This window comes from Castor canadensis, chromosome 12 (assembly GCF_047511655.1).
Source record: "Castor canadensis chromosome 12, mCasCan1.hap1v2, whole genome shotgun sequence".
NCBI lineage: Eukaryota > Metazoa > Chordata > Mammalia > Rodentia > Castoridae > Castor > Castor canadensis.
This window is the reverse complement of record NC_133397.1, coordinates 2262823-2275418: the sequence shown is the minus strand read 5'-3', so window position 1 is coordinate 2275418 and position 12596 is coordinate 2262823. Positions and strand designations below refer to the sequence as shown.

The 12596-nt window shown below is 44.0% G+C and overlaps 1 protein-coding gene across 3 annotated transcripts in view; it reads left to right on the top strand.

Moving 5' to 3' along the window:
* Eipr1 (EARP complex and GARP complex interacting protein 1) overlaps positions 1–12596 on the top strand; it is a 149733-nt gene that overhangs the window by 122982 nt on the left and 14155 nt on the right. For all 3 annotated transcript variants that reach the window (XM_074049085.1, XM_074049086.1, XM_020174616.2), the window contains one exon: positions 1709–1808. In XM_074049085.1, coding sequence (XP_073905186.1) covers positions 1709–1808 — 100 coding nt within the window. The remainder of the gene's footprint in view (positions 1–1708; positions 1809–12596) is intronic.

The following is a 12596-nucleotide window of genomic DNA, read 5'->3' as shown; positions in this document are numbered from 1 at the left end:
AAATTCTTTTCTTTGTATGCACTGTTAAGAATTTTATCAGAGAAGATGAAAGTCCATGTTTGTGACCACATTTTAAAATTCCCGATCCCTTTATGACTTTTAGCACAGAGATCATGGTTTTTGGTCTCTTGCTAGCCTCAAAATGTACATTGCATCCAATGTGAAGCTGGCTCACATTGACTGAGTGACTCAGACATGAAGAAGCAACTTCCTGTCATAGGCCTGCCCCTGAGCCATCAGGCTGTGGTCTCAGCTCTGCCCTCCATCCCCTTCGGGTCTTTGCCTTTTACAAAAGATGTGACTTTTTACCCCAAATATGCTTCTCTCTGCCTTCTTTTTTATTTTAGTCATATGTGCACACAATGTTTGGGTCATTTCTCCCCCCTTCCCCCCACCCCCTCCCTTACCCCCCCTTAACCCCCCAACCCTTCGCTACCAGGCAGAAACTCTTTTGCCCTTCTCTCTAATTTTGTTGAAGAGGGAGTATAAGCAGTAATAGGAAGGACCGAGGGTTTTTGCTAGTTGAGATAAGTATAGCTATATAGGGAGTTGACTCGCATTGATTTCCTGTACATGTGTGTTACCTTCTAAGTTAATTCTTCTTGAACTAACCTTTTCTCTAGTTCCTGGTTCCCTTCTTGTATTGGCCTCAGTTGCTTTCAAGGTATCTGCTTTAGTTTCTCTGCATTGAGGGCAACAAATGCTATCTAGTTTTTTGGGTGTCTTACCTACCCTCACCCCTCCCTTGTGTGCTCTCGCTTTTATCATGTGATCAAAGTCCAATCCCCTTGTTATGTTTGCCCTTGATCTAATGTCCACATATGAGGGAGAACATATGATTTTTGGTCTTTTGGGCCAAGCTAACCTCGCTCAGAATAATGTTCTCCAGTTCCATCCATTTACCTGCGAATGATAAGATTGCATTCTTCTTCATGGCTGCATAAAATTCCATTGTGTATAGATACCACATTTTCTTAATCCATTTGTCGGTAGTGGGGCATCTTGGCTGTTTCCATAACTTGACTATTGTGAATAGTGCTGCAATAAACATGGGTGTGCAGGTGCCTCTGGAGTAACCTGATTAAAACCACACTAAGATTCCATCTCTGTGCCTTCTTACAACTCTCTGCCCATCCACATGGGACCCTGGCTGTCCCTTTTTTAGTCACTCGTAAAATACATGGTAGTGAGAGTCCAAGTCAGCTTGGAATGCCATGGAGAACACTTTAGACATCTGTTTCTCATATTCCTGAGTTTGGAAACCAACATCAAGGTGTTAGCCAGCTCAGCTCCTGGGGAGGCCCTTGCCTGATTTGCAGATGGGTGCCTTCTTGCTGTGTCCTCATGTGGCAGAGAGTGACAGAGGCTGCAAGCTTTCTGATTTCTCTTCTTACAGGGACTCTGACCTCATCAAGGGGACCCCACCCTCATAAGTTCATCAGCCCTAATCACCTCACATCTTCAAATACTGTCACCCTGGGGGTCTGCTCCAGCAGAGGAATTTGAGGGGCATAATTCAGTGAATATCAGTGAGGCAACCACAAAACCGCCTAAAACTTTATGAGATAACAATGTAAAAAAGTCCTTTTCGTATCTTTGGGCTAGGGAGAGAGCTTTCTGGATCATGAAGAATGACTGTAAAAGCTCTGAGCTACAAACCTGGGGTTTCCAAGTCCACATTAATGCTTGACACTTCTCTTCCCCTTAGTGTCACGTGGGAGCCGATGGGAGATGGGAAGAAAGTCATCTCATTGGCTGATAACCACCTCCTGCTGTGGGATCTGCAGGAAAGCTCCAGCCAGGCTGTGGTAAGTAAAAGAATCCTGGAGGTTTCACTTGCTGTGTTTTTGGAATCGGACCTCAGGCTAAATTCAGAATACACTTCCTTTTTTTTTTTTTAGGTGAATAATTTATTTATTTTGACATTTTATTAGCATATATTAGTTGTACAAAGGGGTTTCATACATGAATATGATGTACCCCAACCAAATTCACCCCCTGGCACACCACTTATCCCCTTCCCCCTTTCTTCAACAATTTCAGCAGGTTTCAGTGTTTTACTTTCATACCCATGTGTTAAGTACTTCGGCCAGAAGGAGGGGGAGAACAAAAGCATAGAATGTACTTCTTAATGCATATATGTTTAGAATTTTGACATTATTTATGAAATAGTTAATAAGTAGACTGAGTCATCAATCAGAGAACTGGATGATCTGGGCTTTGGTTGACAGCTGAAAGCTGGTTGAGTTGTGCACAAGGCCCAGTTTGACACAGGTGCTGACTCTGCTGCCTTATCCGAAAGGGAAGTGGGATGGTGAAGGATGCTCTTCAGTTGCTGGTGATTTCTTTTCCATGAAGGGATTTCCAAAGTGTAGTTGGTTAAAAATCACACTTTTGAGTAGGAGAACTTAGAAAATATTAACTTCACAGTGTTGGCTAGCTTTGTAATGTACTCATATGAGTCATAAAAATAATTACTAGCACTTGCTTTCTTGGAAAAAAGTTTTGCTTCTTATGAACCCTTTGTCTTCCATAGAGCATGTATGTTTTTCATACTTGATTCCTTAATATTTTTTCTTTTTTAAATGTGTTTTTACATGCATTCAGAATTTCATGGCATTTGTTTATGTCAAAGTAACAACTTTAAAAAAAGAAAAATCAAGAAATTTCAACTGATAATGTCACACCTACCTGTGTAGGCCACATTGTCTCTGCTTAGTCAAGGGGATTGAGAACGTTTTCTGGGTAGATTTCTCTAGTGACAGCCTCATCTTGTATGTGTTTGTTCTTACCATGCTTACTTAGCACCTTACAATCCTAATACATCCTTTCTTCACCCTGCTGGGTTAAAGAGATGACATGAATAATGATTTATCATTATTAATATGTGGCACAGAAGTAGGAGTTTCTAAAATATTAAGTGACTTGTTAACATTTAAAAACTGAATGTATGCAGTCTTCGATGTGAAATTAAGAGTTGCCCTGTTTTCCTAGAGCATAGACAGTATTTAGGGAAAAATCATTATTTAAAAATTTTTTAAATAAGATGTATCACTGTATTGTGCAGTATCATCCAAATCTCACAGGAACTTTGAAAGTAAAACATGCAAATGGAAGGAATTTAGAACCTGTGATTGGCCCGTGGACACCTGCGGGCCCAGAGCGAGGCACCCTTGTGGCCTCCCACCTTCTAGGACACATGCGGGAAGTCAGACTATAATCCAAGGTGAGCCCTCCAGTCCCCTTCAGCTTGTGTTTTGGTGTGGGAAGCTTACAGAGACAAAAGGAAATCCTTTCCCATTATATGCCAGGCTCACAGCAGGTTTTGGGATGACATTTAGAGGAGAGGGGGCCACTCCTAGTCTGAAAATTGCTGAGTGGAGTCCTTGAGCTGGGAGCATGCCCTGGAGAGGCCTGAGGGGCCACAAACTAGAATTCTCACTGGCCCTCCTTTGCTGTCCTCCCTGTGGGCAGCTGGTGAGCACAACCTCAGACCCCAAGTCATTGCTGAAGGGTCTTGTAGAAGGGTGATTAATCTGTAACTTATTTTCTGCAGAGATCAATTTGGTTTTCTCTCCCCCTTTTTTTGTCCACTGTCAGCAGTTCTGTCAATACCCCTTTGTGACCTGCACTGTGGTGTTTAATACAGAAGCCTTCTCATCGATTCCAACCTCCTCACACTGCTGCTCGGGTTTTATTGTTTGAGGATATTGCCTTCTGTGGTGAATCTAATCTTATGCTCACTGCATCATTACCTTTTGCAATTAAATTGGAGATTCTTTGCCATTTATAATCATTAGCAGAACCCACGAGAGGCCTGTGGTGGGAGGGCCCTGGGGGTCTGTGGGCCCTGGTGAAGGCAGGGGGCACCTCCCTGTTCCTGTTGTGCTCATTCATCTTCACCTCCTGCAGCCCTCACTGGCTGTGGACATCAATGGCTTCCATCCAGGTGGCAGCAAAACATCTACTGCCATCTCTGCTCTGTCCACACAGGAGTGCAGGACAGAACCCAGAGAGCGCCATCCCTTGGCACCACGGCTGACACATGGCAGCGCCTCTGTTAAAGGACATATGAGTTTCAGGGACATAGTGTTGGTAGAAGCTTTCTCATGAGAAGTTTACATTGGAACCACCCTTTACCTTTTAAGTCCCTGCTCCCAAGAGTGTGGATGTAGCTTGGAAATAGTTCTCCCATTTTGTTACTTGTCTTTTCATTTTTTGAGTAGGGTTTTTCATACAGCAAACTAGGGATTGAACCTGTTTAAATGAGTGCTTTTTTTAACTAGAGGGCAACCCCTGCTTTCCAGGAGGCCCCTCCAGACCCTCATGCTGGACAGTGCAGCATAATTTGAAATACGTCTTCCTAGGAACGGTGCCCTTGATAGTATATGGGTGACCCCAGCCCAGCTGGGTCTGTGTCCTGTGTGAGCCATTGCACAGTTAATGCAATGATTAGGCCAAGGGGCCCACTGCCCATATAACTTTGACTCCACTCCATCCTCCATCTTTAGGTCTCTGGTGCACCCTGCTCTGCTGTCCACAAGCACAAGCTGATGTCCTGCTACATAAGCCCATTTCTCACCAGATCTTTTCCTCTTCTTTTCCTTCAGTGTCTTGAGGCAGGAAGAGGCCTCAGGGACTCTCTAGTGAGTTCCATTCCCACGCCTCCATCAGACCTGGTGACGACCAGGCTCTGTGTGCTTCACAGACTGCCTCAGCCTTCACCCGGTCCTGATCCCCACAGCAGCTCAGAGCTCTTGAATGCACTGAGTGCTTTATTGAGTCACAGCAAAAATGAAAAGTGTTTAGGGCATTAACCGTGTGTCAGGCATTGTCTGCGTACCTTATGTGTTTATCCTATTTGGTCCTTGTCACCTGCAAGGCAGGCACTTGAATGCCTCCATCATCCACATGAGTTACAGGAGAGGAAGCCATGTCTCATCAGAGAGACTTTTGAAAGCCTACCTGAGGTGACTCAGTTGGACTCAGAGCTGGGATTGCACCTCAGCATGATTACCTTCCATGCTGGGCCAGGAGTTCCTGCTGAGTTAGTGAAGGAGATTTCCATCGCTGTCTCTTTCAAATGGGCATTGCAAGCTTGGCATTTAGGATGCATGTGGCTACAAGCCCAAGAAATGGTTTAAACAATGAGGAAGTTTTATTATCTGATATGACAAGAAACTGAAATAAAGTGATTCCAGGGTTGATTGTTTCAGTGTCTCAGCAGCACCATCAAGGAGCTGGGATATGGGATAAGCCACATCACTGCTATCTGGGGTTAGGATTTCAAGGTGACTGCAGTAATTCCAGCTATCACATACAGACTCCCACAACACCAGCAAAGAGAAAGCTGATTTCTCTTTCCTAGAAGTGCCTCTGTCCAGGCATCAGACACGATCCCATGTCACAACTAAATTATTGCTGGCAAAGGGAACTTGGCTTAGAGTAGCCTCAGACCTGAGGGTGAGAAGAGGCTAAGGGTGCAGTGGTCACAGCTGTCAACATCATAGCTGGGATGCATCTGCATGGGGTGTTTCATGTCTCCTACCCCATAAGCACCTGTCCCTGCTGTTCCATCACCTTCTCCTTCTAAGAGAGGCATGGGCAGTTCTTGCCTTTCTCTGCTAGGCCTTGCTGTCCTTGGTCTTGTATGGCAGGTATGTAGGACTCTGTTCAGTCTGGCATCCCATCAGCTTGATGGCTTTCAGTACAGGAAGTGTGGCCCTTTGTCTTTGAAAATCTCAGGCCATGGCTCTTCTGAAATTGCCCCATGCAAGCCACTGGGAGGATGCAAGTCAGAGCGTTTTGTTCGTTAGAAGGCATCTTCTTTTGTTCCTGCCCTGGTGTAGCAAAACTCATCCAAGAAGGCTTCTGGGGTGCCTTTAATCATTTCTTTTGGGCCAGAAAGCCCTAAATATTTCCCACACAGTACCTCACACTATGGAGTTCTTGCTGAGCTGTCTCCACATCTCCAGGAAACCAAAAAGTGTGATCACCCAGCCTTGCAACTCATACGTGCCATCTGGCCTGAGCAGATTCCCACCCTCAACTGATGTGAAACTTCGCTGTGGGTTTTATTAAAATATACCTGTAGATTCTGTGTAATGGAGCTTGGGTCTCACGCCTGGGAACACACACATCAGCATGGTGTGTGTGTGGAGGGGTCTGTGTCCTGTTTCTGTAGCAGGTTATTTGATCCTGAGCCGGTCCCTCTCCCTCGCTGCGTTCTAGTCTCCAACTCTGTAAAGTATGGGGAGGACCAGGACCTACCTCTAAGCTGCTGAGAGTCACTGCAGGTCTCCCCCAGTCTGTGTCCCCATTAACTCTGGTCAGTGCCTCTGTGCTGTAGATGGCCACAGAAGTGCCGGTTTCACACACCCCACACCTGACCTCATAGTTTTTGAAGATGATCCAGGATGTTGGCACTGGCACAGTGGGTCCTCCTCAGGGAGGTCTCTGGACCAGCAAGCTGCAGTTGACTGGAAGCTTGACTGCTTTCAAGCTCACTGATGTGGCTGTGGAGGATTGGCTCCTTATGGGTGAGCGGGCCGGGTCTGGTTCCTCGCTGGCTGTTGTCCAACACAGCCTGCACTTGTGTTCTTGTTCTGAGGGAAGTCAGAATCTCATGTAGTCTAGCCATTGAAGTGTTGATTGGCCAGAAATCTGGCCACTGAAGTGCTGATTGCTTCAAGGCGGCTGCTGAGGGAGGGGATTGCCCAGATAGTGGCGAACAGGTGGGTCCTTGGGCGTGGCCACAGGCCTCTTATGTCCCCAGGCTTCCCTGGTGTCCAGCTCAACCTGCTGTGCTAACAGGGCCATCTTCTAACAGCCCTGCCTTCTCACTGTGCTCAGGAGCACCCAAATGCCAGCCCTCCAGCCTAACCCTCAGCTGCTTTACCTGCCCATCCATCTGGGTTTATTCTCACCTCCTGCCCCTCGGCTCTGTTCATGCTTTCCTTTCTGCCAAGAATTCCTCACCCCATATTTCCCTGATGTAAGTTCTGGCCCCCTCTAAAGCCCACCTGAGTTCTTATACCCCCGGAAATCTGTTTTTGCTACCCCAACCTGGGCGAGTCTTCCTTTTTTTTGAAATCTCCCTAGACTTATGTGATTGTGGTTTACTCTGACTTTGCCACTTGCTAGCTACGTTTCTCTCTGGGCCTCAGTTTCACACATCATGTGACTGTGATGATGTAACAAGGAAGGTCTGATACCTGGCTTCATTAGTTGGTTCTTTTGTTTCTGTTGTAGGCATTTGCCTCTGCAACCAGATAGCTATCGAGTGTGAGGAGGGGCAGAACTCACATGGCCAGGGGCCCACTTGGTTGCATGGTTCATTGTGATTGACTGATGGGTTAATTAATGAACTAATAACTTACTGTTTCAAACATGTAGGATGGTCTATGGGCTAAAGTTCAGGACATGGCTGTGTTTTGCGCTGAGCTCTTCTGACTGGACTGCTCCCCAGAACCTCATGGAGCTAGAGGTGGACAGAGTGGAGTGGGAGAGCTTTGGATGACGGATGCTGCTGCAGAGGCTCCACAGGTCGTGTGCCCAGGTGGCACTTCCTCCCTTTTGGAGCAGTGTTTTGTGCGTTTCCCAGCTTCACCAAGGCTTAACTTTAACTTGTCCAGGCCACTCTGCTGAATTTACGTCATCTATAAAAGCATGGCTTTATGTTCCCGTGTTTCTCTGGACTTTGATAGTGAATCAATGTGTTTAATAGGAAATCAGTTAGAACCAGTATCGGTTAGGAATTACATGGAAGCTTTTCATTATTCCTGCTTCATGATTTTATATTTTATAGTATATTCATTATCATCAGTGAACAATGAGCCTGATAAGTAGATCTTCAGAAAACCAAAATATCCCCTGCAAAAATTTTGCTTCATGTCTTTTTCTTCTTAACCTAGAGGGGAAACTGTAGAAGGATCTCTTCATTCATATTGTTAATGTGGAGGCTGAAACACTAACTGTAAGTTGCAAAAGTAAAAGCCCCACAGTTAGCTGGCCATGTGACTTCTTAAGGGGCCCTGAGTCTCTAATGATGTACATTTTAGGATCTTTTTCAGATCTTGACATAGTGCTGCTGCTTGTTCTCTTCTCTAGGTAACTAAAGTGCACCTTGGCTGTTGGAAAGGTTTGTTTTGTCCCCTCCCAGATTGGTTTTCACTAGTTGTTTTCCCATGGCTCAGAGCTTAGGTGCCATGTTGAGAGTTTTCCTCCTCCCTATTCTCCCTCTCTCATGGTTTGTGATGGCAGCTCCCTCCTCAGACTCCCAGTGCCTCCCTGACAGCTCTGAATTCCAGGTGGGAACCAAGCCTCCCTTCTGTCAGGCTGCCTGGACCACATCCTTTGTGGTGTCCCATGCCGAGCAGGTCCCACCACCTCATTTTTTTTTTCATTTTTCTTTTAGTATTCATATGTGCATACAAGGATTGGTTCATTTCTCCCCACTGCCCCCACCCCCTCCCTTACCACCCACTCCGCCCCCTCCCTCTCCCCCCCCCAATACCCAGCAGAAACTATTTTGCCCTTATTTCTAATTTTGTTCTAGAGAGAGTATCAGCAATAATAGGAAGGAACAAGGGTTTTTGCTGCTTGAGATAAGGATAGCTATACAGGGCATTGACTCACATTGATTTCCTATGCGTGGGTGTTACCTTCTAGGTTAATTCTTTTTGATTTCACCTTTTCTCTAGTACCTGTTCCCCTTTTCCAATTGGCCTTAGTTGCTTTAAGGTATCTGCTTTAGTTTCTCTGTGTTAAGGGCAACAAATGCTAGCTAGTTTTTTAGGTGTCTTACCTATCCTCACCCCTCCCTTGTGTGCTCTCGCTTTTATCATGTGCTCAAAGTCCAATCCCATTGTTGTGTTTGCCCTTGATCTGATGTCCACATATGAGGGAGAACATACGATTTTTGGTCTTTTGAGCCAGGCTAACCTCACTCAGAATGATGTTCTCCAATTCCATCCATTTACCAGCGAATGATAACATTTCGTTCTTCTTCATGGCTGCATAAAATTCCATTGTGTATAGATACCACATTTTCTTAATCCATTCGTCAGTGGTGGGGCATCTTGGCTGTTTCCATAACTTGGCTATTGTGAATAGTGCCTCAATAAACATGGGTGTGCAGGTGCCTCTGGAGTAACAGTCTTTTGGGTATATCCCCAAGAGTGGTATTGCTGGATCAAATGGTAGATCGATGTCCAGCTTTTTAAGTAGCCTCCAAATTTTTTTCCAGAGTGGTTGTACTAGTCTACATTCCCACCAACAGTGTAAGAGGGTTCCTTTTTCCCCGCATCCTCGCCAACACCTGTTGTTGGTGGTGTTGCTGATGATGGCTATTCTAACAGGGGTGAGGTGGAATCTTAGCGTGGTTTTAATTTGCATTTCCTTTATTGCTAGAGATGGTGAGCATTTTTTCATGTGTTTTCTGGCCATTTGAATTTCTTCTTTTGAGAAAGTTCTGTTTAGTTCACATGCCCATTTCTTTATTGGTTCATTAGTTTTGGGAGAATTTAGTTTTTTAAGTTCCCTGTATATTCTGGTTATCAGTCCTTTGTCTGATGTATAGTTGGCAAATATTTTCTCCCACTCTGTGGGTATTCTCTTCAGTTTAGAGACCATTTCTTTTGATGAACAGAAGCTTTTTAGTTTTATGAGGTCCCATTTATCTATGCTATCTCTTAGTTGCTGTGCTGCTGGGGTTTCATTGAGAAAGTTCTTACCTATACCTACTAACTCCAGAGTATTTCCTACTCTTTCTTGTATCAACTTAAGAGTTTGGGGTCTGATATTAAGATCCTTGATCCATTTTGAGTTAATCTTGGTATAGGGTGATATACATGGATCTAGTTTCAGTTTTTTGCAGACTGCTAACCAGTTTTCCCAGCAGTTTTTGTTGAAGAGGCTGCTATTTCTCCATCGTATATTTTTAGCTCCTTTGTCAAAGATAAGTTGCTTATAGTTGTGTGGCTTCATATCTGGATCTTCTATTCTGTTCCACTGGTCTTCATGTCTGTTTTTGTGCCAGTACCATGCTGTTTTTATTGTTATTGCTTTGTAATATAGTTTGAAGTCAGGTATTGTGATACCTCCTGCATTGTTCTTTTGACTGAGTATTGCCTTGGCTATTCGTGGCCTCTTGTGTTTCCATATAAATTTAACAGTAGATTTTTCAATCTCTTTAATGAATGTCATTGGAATTTTGATGGGAATTGCATTAAACATGTAAATTACTTTGGGGAGTATCGACATTTTTACTATGTTGATTCTACCAATCCATGAGCATGGGAGATCTCTCCACTTTCTATAGTCTTCCTCAATCTCTTTCTTCAGAAGTGTATAGTTTTCCTTGTAGAGGTCTTTCACATCTTTTGTTAGGTTTACACCTAGGTATTTGATTTTGTTTGAGGCTATTGTAAATGGAATTGTTTTCATATATTCTTTTTCAGTTTGCTCATTGTTAGTGTATAGAAATGCTAATGATTTGTTGATGTTTTAATGATGATATGTCGTGGAGTAGTTTTATTTTGATCTGGTCTGTTTGGTGTCCTGGAGGCCTCTTTCATCTGTATGGGAATATCTTTCTCTAGATTTGGGAAATTTTCCATTATTATTTTGTTGAATATATTACGCATTCCCTTCGCTTGCACCTCTTCTCCTTCTTTGATGCCCATGATTCTCAAGTTTGGTCTTTTGATGGAGTCAGTGAGTTCTTGCATTTTCTTTTCACAGGTCTTGAGTTGTTTAATTAATAGTTCTTCGGTTTTTCCTTTAATTACCATTTCATCTTCAAGTTCTGAGATTCTGTCTTCTGTTTGTTCTATTCTGCTGGATTGGCCTTCCATTTTGTTTTGCAGTTCTGTTTCGTTCTTTTTTCTGAGGTTTTCCATATCCTGGCGGTTTTCTTCTTTATTGTTGTCTATTTTTGTCCTGAGTTCATTTATCCATTTATTCATTGTGTTCTCTCTTTCACTTTGGTGTTTATACAGTGCTTCTATGGTTTCCTTTATTTCTTCTTTTGCTTTTTCAAATTCTCTATTTTTATTGTCTTGGAATTTCTTGTCTCCTGTCCATTTTGGTTGACCCTATCCAGTATCATCTCTATATTGAGTACTTGTAGTATGTCTTCTTTTAAATTATTCTTGTGGGCTTCATTGGGTCCTTTGGCATAGTTTATCTTCATTTGGTTGGAGTCTGGATCTGAGTTTCTGTTCTCTTCATTCCCCTCTGGTTCCTGTACTAATTTTTTGCTGTGGGGAAACTGGTTTCCTTGTTTTTTCTGTCTTCCCGTCATTGTCCTTGGTGTTGTTACTGTCCCTGTACTGTGTGTAATTAAGTATTTTCTAGCTTGTAATAATAACAATGGTAATATTTAGAATGGAAGCGTGAGCTGAGATGGAAAGCAAGAAGTTAAAGAAAAGGGGAAAACAAATATACAGACAAGAGGGAGAAAGCAGAACAAGGTATCAGACAAGAGAATTTCAAAGGTATAAACAGGGAGTGTTAGTGTACTAATCGACAGTAAGCTGAACAGACATTAGAGAGACAGAGAGAGGATTGAAAATCAAAGATAAAAAAAATAAAAAATAAGTAAATGAAAGTAATATCTATATATAAAAATGAATTAAAATAAAATGGAAAATAGAAAAATTAAAAAAAAAAAACCAAAAAATTTCCAAGTTTATATGCAATGCAGTTTCAGTCTGAATAATTTGGGTGTCCGTCTCAATCTCCAGTCCTGGAGTTGGTGCCTCAGATGTTGTTCTGTAGTTGTCTCATCAAAGGGGGCACATAAAGTAGAACAAAACTCCACACTCACACACACACACACACACACACACACACACACACACACACAAAAAGCCCCACCAAGTGTCCCCAGTTCAAATGCAATACAGTTTCAGTAAGTTTTTCGGCTTGCAGGTGTAATTAGATTGTTCTCTCATCAAAGGTAGGGAGAAAAAGAAAAAAAAGCGTCTGGAGGCAGTTCTGAGAGTGGTATCTGCAGCTGTGGCTTGCCTGCCTGCTGCTCTCAGCCTGTAGCTGGCGGTGTTATTTATGCAGATCTCTGGGGTGAGCTTAGCACTCACCTGGTCCCACAGGCTTTGTTTGCTCAGAGTTCTCCTGTGCGGGAGCCTCTGCTACAGGCTTTCCCCTTTCCAAGCACTGGGAAAGGTGACACCGCCCCCGCGTTGTCAGGCCTGCGTGTTTATTTACAGTTCATGTGGGAGGTGGGTCTTCCCCCCTCTCCTGTGCAGTTTCCCTCCCACTGCCACTCTCACAAGCTTTCCTGCTCCTGCTTACTGGGCGGTGCTCCTGCCGGCTGCCATGTTTGTTTACAGTTCACGTGGGAAGTGGGTCTTCCCTCCTCTCACAAGCGTCCCTGCTCCTGGTTGCTGGGCGCGCGCCCCGCTCCCGCCATAGGCTCTCCGGCCTGCCCGGCTTGTTTATTTACAGTCCTGGGAAGGATTCCCTTCCCCCAATCTTCAGCGCTCAGGGCGCCCCACCCTCTTTCCAGCGTGTCTTAACTGTTCTTATTGCTTAGTACTCGGTTTCTCTTTTTTTCCCGGTGGAGGTCAGTCTGT